General features: G+C 47.0%; 1 protein-coding gene across 1 annotated transcript in view; it reads right to left on the reverse strand.

Moving 5' to 3' along the window:
• Positions 1–252: 252 nt before the first annotated feature.
• Positions 253–16,446, reverse strand: part of BRINP1 (BMP/retinoic acid inducible neural specific 1) — a 65,052-nt gene continuing 48,858 nt past the window's right edge. The window contains exon 9 of the mRNA XM_084820773.1: positions 253–1,666. Coding sequence (XP_084676899.1) covers positions 526–1,666 — 1,141 coding nt within the window. The 3' untranslated portion in view covers positions 253–525. The remainder of the gene's footprint in view (positions 1,667–16,446) is intronic.

A 16,446-nucleotide genomic window follows, 5' to 3' on the forward strand; every position in this document is an offset into this window, starting at 1 on the left:
TGGCCATTAACTCCCACTAGGAGAAATGGCAACTCTTTGTACATGTACACAGAATTCTCTCTTTTTCACTCCATTCCTTCCTCTACTTCTTCCTCTTCTTTTTGGCACCTGCATAGCTGATATCTTTACAATTAAATACAGGAGGAAATCTCCCCAAAACCGTTTCTGCATCTTGCTTGTTTTCCCCCCACCCATCTTTGCTCTCTCCTCAGCTCACCAAGCAACGTCCAAAAGAAGCCTCATTTTCTGACCCTGTTTATAACGATAGGAATAACAAAACATGCCCGACAGTTTGACATGGCTACCCAAACAGTTTTCTTTTTGTTTTCCAACAAACAGAGACCTTCCTCTCTTTCCGCCCAACCTCTTTTGTATATTAATTACATTTTACATTTTTTTTCGTATTTTTGTTCTTTAAATCTCTTTCTTTTATCTTCTTTTTTTTTAATGTTGGCGTGTTTTGTGTGTGTTGTTTTTTACAGCAAAAAGGTGAGTCTGGTAGTACGTAAGTACATAAAGTCTGGGTTAGCAGAGTTTGGCTGTCATCTGGTCAGACTGTTTGAGGATTTCGGTGTTGTACAGATCCAGTGCGTGATTGACGCGGATGATCTCGCTGTTGGTCAGTTTCAGGCGGTGTTTGAGCATACAGGAGAACAGATCCAGCTGGGGTTTTCCTGGTGCTACCGGGGGTGCCAGTCTGTTGATTCGGTCCCGTATATCCAACAGCAATAGCATGACGGAAGATGACGAGTAGAACTGCCCTCCTTGCGTGTAGGACTGATTGACCTGCTGCACAGCACTGCGCAACAGGTCGGCATTGAAGCGCAAGCTGTACCCAAACACCTGAATGTCGGAGATTTTGATGTAGAACTGACGCTTATTGGGGTCAGAAAGGTCGACTGGCCCTTGGCCGGTCTCATTCCGCATCAAGGAGGGTAGCCGGGTCCGGCTGCGTAGGTAGATGTGGACAGTCTCGAAAAAGGTTTTCCACCGGTTTCCCAGAAGGAGGGTCCAGTTATAGCACTGACTGTTCTGCAGGCGGATTTTCTCCCAGCGTGGGTAGCCAAACTCCCCAAAGGGCATGTTCCAACCTTCGGAGTGGCTGCCGCTGAAAGGGTTGACGTAGACAAAGAACATGGGGTCCAGGCTGCTGTTGCGCATTTGGCAGATGCGCATGGAGATGCCGATCACCATGTGGATGAAGTCCATCCGGTTCTTGTTGCTCTTCAAGGTGAGGGACATGCGCTTGCGCCACCTGGGGTCGAAGAAGGTGTCCAGGCGGATCTCGTTGCTGATGAAGGTGGTGTGCACATACAAGCGAGAATCCATCTTCTGCAGGAGGTACTTCAGCTCCAGGTCCTGGAAGTCCAAGTCTGTCTCAAAGCTAATGAACTGCTCGCTGCGCTCAGAGTCCACATTCTGTGGCTCACAGCGACCCCGTGAGAGACGGTAGCCCTTGTTGCATGATCCGCAGAGGGAGATGTTGGCCAGGCTGCACATGGCACAGCTGTTGTTGCCTCCAATGATGCACGGGATCGGGCGCTGGCACAGACTGGTGCTTCCATGGCAGACACAGCTCCTCTGACTTTCCAAGAAGGTCCCCCAGAACCCATTCTCATTGCAGTAGAGCAGGGACTGGACTCGGGATAGCCACTGCTGTATCGTCCTGCAAACAAGAAAGTAAGGAATCATCAAACCACTAAAGGCTGCAGTCTAGAGTATCACCCTAGCCTAAACCCATGGTGGGCAGAAAGTAGATCTCCAGATGTTTAGACTTCGACTCCCAGCATTCCTGACCATTGGGCATGCTGGCAGGGGCTTCTGGGAGTTGAAGTCCAAAACAACTGCATAGCTGAACTGCTTCTTAAACCACAATGGTGCTAAGTAGAGGATGGAGAGCTCTCCTCACTTCCCACTGGAATCCCCTGGGAACAAACCAAGTTATTTACACCCACCCACCCCAAATGGCTGAACTAATCTTGAACAAGTTCTTTAAAGTAGGGACGTCAGACAAATCCTCCATGGACCCCAATGAGGCCAGATTCTATTGAGTCTGGCCCCCTGAAGCCCGTGGAGGATTAGATCTCCTACCTCCACCTCCTTGCGAAGTCCTCACTGGCTGGATCCTGCCTGCCACCTGCTCCGAAGCCCCAGCGATATGGCCGCCATTGCCATATCACTGGCTGGACTGACGTACTGCAGACACAAATGGCATCCGCTATGCCATTTGCGTCCCTGCTCTTTGACGTTATAGGCTACATAAATCTTTGCGTAGCCTGTTGCGTGAAAAAACAGGGATGCAAATGGTGTATTTGCATCCCTGTTCCTTCGCACGATAGGCTACTAGGGATGGTGGAGAATTCCGCCACAGATTCCAGTGAGGCTGGATTCTACAGAATCCGGCCCCCCAGAATCTGTGACAGAATGGCCTCCTGCCCCCCGACACCCCCCGCGGAATCCCCCGGGACGGCACTTATCTGGGGCGGATGCGGCGGCAGCGGTTCCAGCGGCAGTGGCTGGTCTCCTGGCCGGCCGCAGCTGGGCTGCTGTGGCCACCATTTCCATCCTTCGAGCTGTGATAGGCTACATAAGAATTTACATAACCTATCACGGCTAACCCCCCCAAAAAAAAACAAACCCCCAGCATATGCAAATGGCGGTGGCTACAGCGGCTGCCATTTGCGTTCTCTATTTTTCACCATTCTAGCCTATGTAAATATTTATGTAGGCAATTATGGTGAAAAAAAAAGGGAACCGCAAATAGTGCCCACTACGCTATTTGCGGTTCCCTTTTTTTTCACCGTAATTGCCTACGTAAATATTTATGTAGGCTAGAACGGTGAAAAATAGGGAACACAAATGGCGGCCGCTGTAGCCGCCGCCATTTGCATACGCCGTTTTGGGGGGGGGGCATGCCGTGATAGGCTACGTACATTCTTATGTAGCCTATCACGGCAACCTGGAAGGACGTAAATGGCAGCCGCTATGGCGGCCACCATTTGCGTCCGCAGCAGCCTGTCCACAGCCCGTGGACGTCCATGCAGTCCACGCAGCAGCCACGCAGCAGCCCGTCTGCAGATGGCCCTGGCTGGCTGCTCTGCGGAGCCACCGTGGAGCAGAGCCGGCCAGGCAGGATTCCAAGTGGGGAGGGAAGGAGCGCCTCCCACCCCCAGCGGATGGCCTGACCAGAATAGGTAAGGGATTCGTACATCCCTATAGGCTACGTAGATTTACGTAGCCTATCACATCAAAGAGAAGGGATGAAAATTGTGTCTGCTACACTGGACACCATTTGCGTCTGCAGGACGTCAGTCCAGCCAGTGATACGGCAATGGCGGCCATATTGCTGGGGCTTTGGAGCTGGCCAGCTGCTCCGCGGAATTGCCATGGAGCAGAACCGACCAGCCCGGATTCTGGGGGGGGGGGTGAGGGATGGATCGCCTCCCCCCCAGTGGGCACCAGAAAAGGAAATGGGGTGAGTATTTCCTACACCCCTACTTTGAAGCAGCATCCAGAAAAGCAAGAAATGCTTTTCCATGACTTTGCTAGGGGACTGCTTTGAAGAGATGCCCCCAGAACAACTGGGTGAGTGGTGCAACCCCGCACCACCACCACTACCCCCAACTACAGGAAGGTCAAGAGGGTCCTCAGTGGGAGTGGGCTTTTGACCCCACCTCCACTTTACCTAGGGGCAACTCTTCAACCACCCCACCACCCCCTAGGGAAGCAACAGGAGTGGAGGTACTTCCTGATGTTTTGTTAGGGGGCTGCTTTGAAGGGTTGTCCCTTGCTAAACTAAGGTGGGGGTAACCACTACTTTCTGTGGGGTACTGAAGATCCCCTTTAGGGTGTGTTTGTCCTCCCTGCTCCCCATGTAGCCTCAGTTTTCTCAGGATCAGCTCTTTAGCTGGGAAGTCTTCTCCAGCCCTGATTTTAATCATTGGATGGCCAGGTTTTAATATTATGAGACAGGGAGAAACCTCTCCCTATCCACCTTCTCCATATCACACAAAAGTTCATACTACTCTATCATGCCCACTTTTACTTGCCACCCTGCCCCGACCCTAACCTAAATATAAACACGCATTGTGTGCCCTTCCCTTGTGGGGGAGTTGCTCCAGCCCTTTATCATGTTGGTTGCCATGGGGAAAATACTACTGTTGTTTGGAAAAGAGGCCACTGAGCAGTGGCAAAAATACCATTTGCATGTGCAATCCCTGGCATTCACAGCTGAGAAGGATCATGGGTGGCTGGGCTGAGAAAGGTGAGATCTTGGGGAGTTGCTGCCAGTCTGGAAAAGGGTATTGGTAGGTGTGTGGTTCTATGATGTGATATGGGGCAGCCAGTGGAGGCCGGTGGCTCTGATCCTGGTGGGGCTGTGAATCCATTCTGGGTTTTAGTCCAAGCCAGCCAGAACTCTGAAGGAGCTATCCAACATGCTGAACCCTGTCCCCAAACTAGAGTTTGCTCGTTCCTGCCCTCTGTTTGCTGCTGACTTTGTTCTGAATGATATGGGGTGAATGTGGTAGTGACTATGGGAGGAAGGACTATAACTGAGGGGGAGAGCCCATGCTTTGCATGCAAAAGGTTCCAGGTTCAACCCCCAGCAACTCCAGTTAAACAAAATAAAATATAATCAGAGGGCAGGAGGAAGTGAAGACCTCTTCCTGAGCCCATGGAGAACCACTACTACTTGGCCATGTGTTTCCTCATGGAGCCCTGTATTAGGGATGGTGCGGGTTCCCAATTCCATCCGGGAATCCTGTGGAGCCCCTTCCCTGCCTATGCTTGCCATGCTGCCCACATTCGCCCGGCTGGCGTCATCGAGCTGCACGATCGATTTTCCAGAAAAAAACGGTAATCACAAAAAACCCACATATTTGCATATATGCAAAATGGAGCTGTCAATACCCCATATAGGCAAGAGTACAGACATTTGCTGGCCTGTAATCTTGCGTATATGAGCGAGTCATGCCCCCATGTTGCATACATGCAAGTATGCAGATTTTTGCAATCACCATTTCATTTTTCAAACAGCGGCTATCGCGGAGCTCGACGAGGCCACCCAGGTTTGGCAAGTGGCGGGGAGCTCAAACATGGGTTCAGGTCACATGGGATCCCGATACTTATACCTGGCAAATATTTCCAAAAACTTAATGCTTTGTTTCGTGATTTTTTCTGGGGTTCCTCTCCACCAAGAATTTATTTATTATTCATTTATTTATTAAATTTATTAATCACCCATCTGGCTGATCACCCAGCCACTCTGGGTGATGTACAAAACAGTTTAAAACAATAAAATTCTACATTAAAACATCATATTTCTAAAAAGTACCCTAACCCACCCCAAATGCCTGCCTGAACAACCACATTTTTAATGCATGGCAGAAGCTCATTAAAGAGGGGGCATGGCGGAGTTCCCTAGGAAGGGAGTTCCACAGATTGGGGCCACCACAGAGAAGGCCCTCTTCCTTGTCCTCACCAGTCTAGCTGTCCTGGCTGATCTCTGAATATTTTTAAAAAGGATGCAACTTCCAATTAATGAAGGCGGATTTGGTTTTCTGGATCTAACTATGTACCATCGGGCCTATTTGCTGACCTCTACTAAATTTTGGTCTTTTCCACTCAGATTAGACTTTTTCCACCTCGGTCAGTGGATCTCCAGATCTTCTTGTCTGGAGACTCTCTTTAAATGGATGGCATCAGGTTCTCGGCATATCAAGGTAGACAGAGCTCCTCCCACAATTTTGGCAGTTAGAGAAGTTTGGTGTACCATGTCATGTCAATTACAGTTTGATCCATTTTCCCATGCTAAACTGACTTTATGGGGAAATCCAGATTTAAGAATTGGTAAGAATTTTTTTTTTTTTTTTTAATGGCAGACCTGCACAGATTAAATGTTTTTTTACCCTGGATCAATTCGTGGGGGTTGATGATGAGTTTCTGTTATTTTCAACTTTGCGAGATCAATTTGATTTGCCTGCTACAGTGGAATGGCAGTACTTGCAATTGAAACATTTGTTATACCTAGATTCAGTCCTTCTGCTTTTACTGCTTCGGATTCTCCTTCGCTATTGGAAATACTTATTGAAGCTGATCAGATATATCAACCTATGATTCATGTCTACAACCATTTATTATCAATGAATAAATATAATACAAGTGGTTTACTACAGCAGGAATGGAACAGGGAATTGGAACGTCCCCTTTTGTTTAATCAATGGATTGCTGCCATGACATCTGTATCAAACATTTCAGTGGATCTTCGGTTATGCCTTATTCAGCAAAGACTTTTGTTTCAGGTCTATCGGACGCCACAACGTCTTTTTAATAAAAGCTTGTCAAATTTGGCTCGTTGTTGGAGGTGTAATGCAGTCAATGCTTCTCTTATTCATATGTTTTGGAAATGGCCCATGGTTGCCTCCTTTTGGGAGGAAGTTATTATATTGATAACTTTTGTATTGGAAAGCTCTTTAATATTTACTGATGTAAATGCTCTTTTAAACTACTTACCTGCTTCTTGGAATGTAATGCATGGTCAGCGTAAATGGATTTTTCACGCCCTTTTGGTTGCTAAAAGACTGATATTACGATATTGGAAGGATAAAAGCTCACCACCTATAACGGAATGGACTGAAGACTTGTCAACACTAGCAACATTTGAAAGAGTGGTATATAGGCGGTGTAACTTGCAGATGGACTTATATTTGGATATTTGGTCTGCTTTCACTGCAGTTTATGTGTAACCTATTTTTTTGTTTTCTTTTTTCAATATTGGGATATTTGAAACTGAGGATTTTAGAATAAAATCATCATCATCATTTTGGTTTTGTTATGTCTTCGGTTTGTTTTGTTTTGTTAAAATTCACAATAAAAACATTGGGAAAAAATAAAAAGTGTGGGTCTGTGTGCATGTGAGCGTGGGCAGGGGCGGGTGGGCACCCAGAGAACCCAGACAGGAGGGAATCCACTCATCCTTATGCCTTATAGACCTAAGAGGTAGGCTAGGCTAGGCTAAGCTGAAAGAGAATGACTGGCTCAAGATCATGATACAGCAAGTTTTATGCTTGTGCAGGGTTTTGAATCAACATCTCCCCGGTGTTAATATAACACTCTGATTATTACACTTATGTGAATGTTCTCTCAACAACTTCAACCTCTCCTCTCTTTGGGCCCCCAGCTAGCTGATGGACAACTGGCCTTGTCATCATCTGATTAACAACGGGGACATCCTAAGCAGATCAGCCACTGGATTCCAGAATCTCTTTAGCCCTATTCAGGCATTATGCCTGAATAGGGTAGATTAGGAGGTAGGCAGGCTGGTGCTCTCCAGATGAGTTGGACTACAGCTCCCATAATCCCTCACCATGGGACATGCTTGCTGGAGATGATGGGAGTTGTGGTCCAAAATATCTGCAGGGGCATCATGTCACCCATCCATGGTAGATTAACATGAATAAAAGGGATGGGGCTGTTTACTCAAGCCCCATCTCCAACATCCTTTTGCATGCCCCCCCCCTCAGTTCCCAACCTCCCCCACACTTGTATTCATGTCAGTCTACCCTGTTCAGGCCTAATGCATTGGTAGGGCTTTTACTGGTACTCTGTCGTACACATCAAATTCTTTCCAATATCCCCCTTTCCCCATGCCATGCTAATGAACATCTCCATTGTTTCCCAAAGGCTGAGAGTCCTCAGCGGCTCCCCAGTGGCAGCACTGGCTAATGAGAAATTAGTTTGTCGTCTCTGTAGATCAGGAGGAGTGATTACAGACAGCAGCTCTCAGAGTTGGATTAGTGAAATTCATGGCACCCACCTGGCTTGACCCTGGAATAATCATTAGGTTGTGCGCTGTATCAAAGGGAGAATTAAAAACGACACAATCACACAGAAGAACAAGGTATACAGAGAGAGAGAGAGAGACAGAGAGAGAGAGAGAGAGAGAGAGATCGGAAAGGGGGAGGAGATGGAGGAAATGTAGTAAGGTCAGGAGGGAAATGGAAGTAAATCTATAGTTAAAGAAGCCTAGGAACCGAGTTGGAGGAAAACATCAGATGTTATGGGAATAGAAGTGTCAGATGTTATAGGAACAGAAGCATCAGATGTTATGGGAACAGAAGCACTGGATGTTATGGGAACATAAGCACTGGATGCTATGGGAACAGAAGCACTGGATGCTATGGGAACAGAAGCACTGGATGCTATGGGAACAGAAGCACTGGATGTTATGGGAACAGAAGTGTCAGCTGTCATGGGAACAGAAGCATCAGATGTTATGGGAACAGAAGCACTGGATGTTATGGGAACAGGAGTGTCAGATGTTATGGGAACAGGAGTGTCAGATGTCATGGGAACAGAAGCACTGGATGTCATGGGAACAGAAGCATCAGATGTTATGGGAACAGAAGCACTGGATGTTATGGGAACAGAAGTGTCAGATGTTATGGGAACAGGAGTGTCAGATGTCATGGGAACAGAAGTACTGGATGTTATGGGAACAGAAGCATCAGATGTTATGGGAACAGAAGCACTGGATGTTATGGGAACAGGAGTGTAAGATGTTATGGGAACAGAAGCATCGGATGTTATGGAAACAGAAGCACTGGATGTTATGGGAACAGGAGTGTCAGATGTTATGGGAACAGAAGCATCAGATGTTATGGGAACAGAAGCACTGGATGTTATGGGAACAGGAGTGTCAGATGTTATGGGAACAGAAGCATCGGATGTTATGGAAACAGAAGCACTGGATGTTATGGGAACAGAAGCATCAGATGTTATGGGAACAGAAGCAACAGATGTTATAGGAACAGAAGTGACAGATGTTATTGGACGTCCCTCTTTCCCCTCCCCCATATCATCTAAAACACGGATGGACAACCAGCTGCCCCCAGATGTTTTGGACTACAGCTCCAATAATACCTGGCCATTGGCCATGCTGGCTGGGCTTACAGGAATTGTAGTCCAAGACATCTGGAGGGCACCAAGGAAGTAGGGCTGTGCGGGGCCCTCGACCTGCTCTGGAGGATGATTCAGAGCTGGGCCAACCCGCTTCAGCCTCTGGATTGGAAGCAAGACCTGGACAGCTGAAATCCCCCCCCCCCGTGGCCAGCTGTGCAAGCCTCCTGCTTCTCCTTACCTGCACCTGCAGGGAGCCCCCTTGGAGGGAGTCACCATTTTCTGTCAAAATGGTAACTCTTCTTCCTCCGGTCAGTAAATGGTGTGTATTGCAGCCGTAAAGGGGCCATCTATGCAATATTACAAGCGTAAATGGGCCATTTACACCTGTATGCACCATGTACTTACTGGAAGAAGAAGAGTTGCCATGGCGATTCCCTCTGACATCTGTGGGCGCTCTCCATGGGTCTTGGTAAGGAGCAGGGGGCTCTCAAAGCTGGGTGGGTGGCTGCCTTGATTGGGCCAAACTGGACCGAATCACTTTGGAGCAGTGCAACCCACTTCAGGCCTTTTGGGGCCAGTCCCAACCCATCCCGGAACCAGGCCGCTTTGGCCAGAATCACCCCAATCTGCTTCAGGATTTGGGCCAAAGTGGTGCAGAGCTCTAAACGGAAGTACATCTTCTCATAGCATATAGTCAAACTATGGAATTCACTACCACAGGATGTAGTGATGGCCACCAATTTGGATGCCTATAAGATGGGGTTAGACAAATTCATGGAGGAGAAGGCTATCAATGGCTACTAGGCTTGATGGGTATGTGCTGCCTCCAGTACCAGAGGTGGTATGCCTTTGTACACCAGTTGCTGGGGAACATGGGTGGGAGGGTGCTACATTGTGCTCATCTCCTGCTTGTGGGCTTCCCAGATTCATCTGGATGGCCACTGTGGGAAACAGAGGCCAGCCTTTGCCAACCTGGCACCTCCCAGATGTGTTGGACTACAACTCCCATCAGCCTCAGCCAAACATGGTCATGTCAGAGAATTATGGGAGTTGTAGTCCAGGTCCTCTGCTGTGAGGGGGCACCAGGTTGGCGAAGGCTGAGATAGGCCTTTTGTCTGTTCCAGCATGACTCCGGTGTTCCTAGGTCCCCTTTATTGCCCTTCCTGTTCCTCTGTAACATCTACAGCTGCTGAGAATGAGTGCGAGGAAGAATCAAAGGGAGAAAGAGGCAGTGAGAAGGAAAGCAGGCAAGAAAGGAAATGAATCAGCACTTCTGTGCTTGTGTTGGTTTTGGAAGTGTGAAAGGGCTATTATCACATGTCTCGTTTGTTCCAAAGCTGCTAGTGTCTTTCACCCTCTGTTCCTCACCTGCAAGTCAGAACTTGTGGGGTCGGTGAGGGTGGTGGCAGCCACTGAAAGCTATAAATATTGTCTAGCAAAACAAGCCCGGCAAGAAAGCCATGCCAACAATGGCAAGCACCTCAGAGACCACCTCTGTGAAGGGGGGCAGTTTTACCATTCCAGCTTTTGCTGAAGGCAAGTGTACATTTCATTTAAAAAAGAAAGAAAGAAAGAAAGAAAGAAAGAAAGAAAGAAAGAAAGAAAGAAAGAAAGAAAGCAATACACACGCCCAGCCAAAAGAGACATTATTTTAAACCCATATCTAGCAGCTACATTTCCCCACCCCTAATTTTATCTAGAGTGGCCACAGGGGGCACAATCTGGATCTTAAAAGCTCCACTCCCCCCCACCCCATCTATATCAAGCCCCCTGGAAAACACACACAGACATACAGACCCGATGTGGCTGTTACATACAGATTTAAAGTAATGTCTCCTTTGGCCCACAAATTTGTGGCACTTTCAAATCTGAGTGAAGGGAAGGCCTGTTTCCCGAGATTGCATCCCCAAATGTAAGGGACAGTGAATGGGAACACACTGGATACAGAGCCTTTCTGACATCAGAGAAGCTCAGCCAATTGCAGCCAAGGCAGATGGCCTGCAGAGTGTCTTAGTTCTTTCAGATGCCGCAGGACTCCCCAATGCCCTTGCATCTGATATAGCTGAACAGGACTGCCTTTCTAGGATATTTCAGAGAATGGATTTTCCCAGGCATTTTGATTGCCCTCTGCTTGCTGGCAAGTATCAGCACATGTCCAGCCCATCATGGATAACACAGCATATAGAATATTGGACTATCTAAAGAACATGCATGCATGCATGAATTCCCCTGCAGTGGCTTCCCAAAATGAAGAGGTATAATGCCTGTAGCCATATTAACAGGGGGAAAAAGAGAGGGAGAGATGCAGCTTCTCCTGGGGAACATAAATGATCTTACTACTTTTTTTTCTTTTCTTTTTTTTGCCAATTATGTTGCTTACCAAAAGGGCACTACTGAATATATTTCATGTGGATCTTTTAGTGAAATATCCACAGGCACACTTCTCTGGGACTATCTATATTTTGTCCTCATTAGGCTTTTTGGCATTTCTTCTCCCTTAGGGTTCTGTTTCCCTAAATATTTCTTGTACTTCTGCAAACCTTGGGGTTCTCATCTTGTGCATTGGTGGTGCCATTTTGACTACAAAAGCAAGAAGGCTTATAGCCTGAAAATCGGGAATGGAGGGAGCCATCTTCAATTCGAAGGTTGACCGAGTTTTGGGTTGCATATTGGTTCAAAAGCACAAAATTAGGTATGTTTGCATTGAAATGCAAACTGAACTAATTTCTCCCCCATCCCTGTGCACTGTAGGGGTGAAGTTGGTTCAAACTGTGATGTGCATAGGGATGTCAGAGAAATCCATTTCAGGGGTGGAGTTTGATGGGTTTTCCTATGCCTGGCCCCCAGGATTTCATTTCAGTTCCATTTGTGGCACCCGATGCAGTGAATCCAGCCACTTTACGGATTTTCTGAACATTTTGCACATTGGGTAGTGTGGGGTGTGTGTGCGCATGCAATTTGTGCAAATTTCTGGTAATTTGCACAAATTGCAGCCAAATTTGCACAAATGATGGCTGAATCTGCACAAAGCATCACCAAATCTGCCCAGCTTGATCAGAAAATGGCAAATTGCTCAGAAAATTGCGCAAGTTGAAGAACCTTCCAAAAATAATGTGCAGAAAAGGTCCCAGAGCTTGGGGAACTGCCCAGAGCTTGGCTCACAGATCACAAAGGAAGTCATACATGCTGCAGAATTCCGTCGAACCAAAAAAGAACCGGATTTCCCAGCGACAGACATCTCTAGATGTGCAGAGCATACATGTCTATGAATAAAACACTTATCTTCCTTTCTGGGGGTGCTGGAGGAATGTTCTCAATGTGAACGCCATGTGGAGCTAGGAGGAGAGGAGTAGGAAAGCATCCAATTGTCTTAAATATGATCTTAGTTGAATTCTGCCTCAGTTTCAATCCTGATTGTTTTGAAAATCTGATCTGACTTCACTTTGTACAAGTTATTGCATCGTTGCCATTCTTCCATTTGTTCTCTCTTCATTCTTTCCGTCAACTGCCCTTGCATTTCCACACACACAAACCCTCACTAAAACACAGCCAGCCCGTAAATCACTCAGCCAAGCTCAGACCTCTTAAATCTATCACTCCCTCAAGTTAGCTGCAAACAATACATCACCACCCATTGAGAAATTAGACAAACAGCAGGTCAGCAAAAAGAGAAATGAATTCAGCATTTGATTCCATCTTCATTTGAGTCACTGCTAATTTTATTTTTAATTAAATTCATTTGCTGTGCTTGTTTTGCAAACATAATCTACAGATGGAGAGAGAGAGAGAGAGAGAGAGAGAGAGAGAATTTTCTCTAAAATTTGGACTCACACCTTTCTGAGCCATTAACATTGCCTGAATGCAACATTCTCTTTCAGAACTCAGCTCGACTCTGCTTCATTTCCGGAAGGGCAGCTGAGTGTCAGCCTATTCCTTCAGGCTATAATTGAATATAGAACATACTATTTCTATTAGACCTTTGTGAATGGGACAGAGAATCTCATGCTGTTAATATAGCCACTCCATCTTTCCAAAGCCAGTGGCACATATTAAATGCTGCTGTCTCAGTCGGGGCTTTCACACAACCAAAATTGCCCCACTATGGGGCCATCCCAGCTCTAATTTTGTGCAAGGGATCTTTGGTAGATTCATGTCGGATGTGTGGCAAAGCTGGGATTCGAGGAGGAGTGGGGTTGGGGTGTGGGCAGTGAAGTTCCCTCTGGATTAATGCAGGAGAAAACCACACTGATTGTTAGCATTCATTTGCTGTCAGGACTCAGTCCTTAGCCAAAGCCAACTGAATCCTGAAAACAAAAACAGCTGGGTTTGTTTGGGTTCCCCTGTCCTGGTCCTGGATGGCCTAAGCATCCCTGCCTAGACAGGGAAGCAGGAAGAGGCTGCTGGGAGTTTGGACTTTTTATTGCCCTGGGGTTTAGGAAGGTGCCTTGTACCGGATCAGACACTTGGTCACAGGAACATAGGAAGTTGCCTTATTAAGTTGTCAGACCGTTGGCCCATCTGGCTCAGCATTGTCTACACACAGGGATGTGCAAATCAGCAAATCACAAGCTCGCTGAAGCTCTCATTCTTGAAGCTCATTCTGACTCGAGTCTGTATTAGATTGAGAGCTTTGAGTGTGTGTGTTGATTTCCATATGAAAATCCATGCATATTCCCATGCATATTTCCCCAAATACGTGCATCAACTGTGTGCATCTTTGAAATGTACACATTATTCTCCCATTGCTTGGCTTTAAAGAGGGTTAGACAAATTCCTGAAGGAGAAGGCTATCAATGGCTACTAGTCCTCATGGCTATGCGCTACCTCCAGTAAGTTAAGATGAACTATGGAATTTGCTACCACAGGATGTAGTGATGGGGGACAACTTGGATGACTTTAAAAGGGGTTTGGGCACATTCCTGGAGGAAAAGGATATCAATGGCTACTAGTCTTGATGGATATGTGCTACCTCCAGTACCAGAGGCAGTAAGCTTATGTACACCAGTTGCTGGGGAACATGGGTGGGAGGGTGCTGTTGCACTCCTGTCCTGCTTGTGGGTTCTTGGTCAACAGCTGGTCGGCCAATGTGTGAACAGAATGCTGGACTAGATGGACCCTTGGTCAGAGCCAGCAGGGGTCTTGTTATGAGCTCATTTCTTTGGTCTGCAGATCACATTGCAAGCTCGGAAATCTATGGGCAATGACTGCAGGTTGCATCTGAGTCCTTGTTCGGTCCCAAAGGTGCAAACTGGGTAAATCCTGATCAAAACTTGTACTGAAATTAATTTCTCATCCAGCTGTATCTACAGTGAGGCTCTGCACCTTTCCTAGGTTTGCAAAAGACCTCCCTGGAGATGGTGGGTATTGAACCTGAAACCCTCGGTAGTGCAAACATGGGCTCTACCACTGAGCTATTGTCCCTTGCTCGCCCACCCCCCTGAAATATTCTGATCCTTATGGTTCAGAATAAAGGGCAACATTAAACAAGATGCTGTCTTGTGGAGAGTTATCTAGCTCTGTATTGTGTATATTGCTGGGTGGTGGGTCTTCAAGGTTCCAGGTAGGGGTCTTTCTCAGCTCTACCTGGGGTGGAGATGTCAGTGGTTGAATGAAGGGCCTTCTGCATGAAAAGTAGGCATTCTAACACTGTGCTACAACCCCACACTCTGATCCTCCCGAATTCTGGTATGAACTGTCCAATGGCAGAACCAATGTAGATATTTAAGCAGAGGCAGGAGAGACTTCTGTCAGGGATGCTGCAGCTGTATCCGGCAATGCAATTTCTGCATTGATTGGGGGTTGGATTAAATGACCTTCAAGACAAGGCTGCTGGGCAGCCATCTGTCAGGGATGCTGTGACTTGGATTCCTGCATTGAGCAGGGGGTTGGACTGGATGGCCTCGTAATGCCCCTTCCAACCCTACTATTCTATGATTCTATGACCTCTAAAGCTCCTTCCAACTCTAAGGTTCTATGATACTATCATTTTGGTTTGCTGATACACACTTGTGCTCCTGTGCATCCATTAAGAGAGTGATCCTATGTCCCTGAGACAGCATCTGGGGGAGATAAGATTTTTCAGTTTTCCAGCTCTGAGCTTGTAAATAGCACTATGAGCTCATAGCTGGGAAACTGTGCTCCCCTCCCCCTCCCCCTTATAGCTCGGGTGGAGAGACCCATGGAGGCTGCCCCTCCTGGCCTGTCTGTGCTCATAACATGGAGCCATGTATTCCTCTCACACAGAATGGAACACACTGCATGCATCCTGAACTGTAATGCATGGCTCAGGCACATCTCCAAGGTTTATCTCCCTCCATTTCGTCACAACCATCCCTTCCCTATCTCTTGTCTATGCTCCATTGTGAAACCCCCAGCTACTTTGGCTGCCATTGGCTAAGCTTGCTTGGATGTCGCAGAGGTGCTCTGTATCGGGTGTGCCCAGTTCCTTGCCTTCACCTTCATTTGAACTTAGATTGTGATTTGATCTTGGAAATGAGGTGCTTTCTCAAATACGCGGAGCCAACAAGGGCTTTATAGGCCAAGCCACAGCTCTCACTAGAATCCCTGATTCTCTTTCCATCCAGCCAATCCCTCCGCCAGATCTTCTAGCAATGCAGAATGTCAGACATGAGGGGAAATGCTAATATGGCTGCTGGTGGTGTTGACTTAAACAAATCAGGCACATCACTCATTTAAAAACTCAGCTGCCATCATGCATTTCGTCCTATCTCGCCTCGATTTGATAGCAGTCGCTGGAGACTTCCTTTCTGACTCGCTGGCTGTCCCCTGCCCCCCTCCCTCAAAGAGAACTGAAATGCTAAAGACATATTTATCTATCAGCGTTGGTGGAGTACTCTTGCCAGGTGCTTCTTCCAAGGTCCTTATTTTGATGAATCAAAAATAAGATATGTGTGATTCTCCTCCCACCCATCTCCCCAACCTCATTTCTCCAGCTTTTTATTTCTCCTCCTGTGAAAGTCAGGTTTCTTTAGAGCAAGGCCCGTGGGCCAAATCTGCCCCACCTCGGGTCCTAATCCATCCCTGTGGTGTTTCCTGGATGGCCATGTCCCCATCCCCTACCCCCCTGGGCTCCTAACCCAGCCCTACAGTTTTCCAGATGACCATGTCCCCTTTTCCAGCCCCACCATCTTTCGCTCAGTGACTGAGCATTTCATGGCTTCCCACCTTTTGCACAGTCCCTCCCTGCCCCCTGACACCCATTCTAAAAGGTTGAAATGGCTCTCTTCAGGCTTAGTTACCAGCAGTAGTAGCTTTAAACTAAAATATGCTGGCATTTTGGTATTTGGGACCCATCCTTTCTGCCTTTGGCCCTGCCTACTACTGGCATGTGGCCACAGAGAGCTTCTCCTAAATTGAATTTGTCCTTTGGGTTGAAAAAGGCTCAACATGCCTGCTTCAGAGCAACTTAGTAAGTGAGTAACATGAGGAGTACTATTCAGAAAGGGGATACTAATGGTATAATAGCAATAGCAGTATTGCTACTAATAGTATTATTAGTAATATTACTAACACTAATAGTAGTAT

This window comes from Heloderma suspectum, chromosome 14, assembly GCF_057233095.1.
Source record: "Heloderma suspectum isolate Gila_16-S chromosome 14, 16-S_ref, whole genome shotgun sequence".
NCBI lineage: Eukaryota > Metazoa > Chordata > Lepidosauria > Squamata > Helodermatidae > Heloderma > Heloderma suspectum.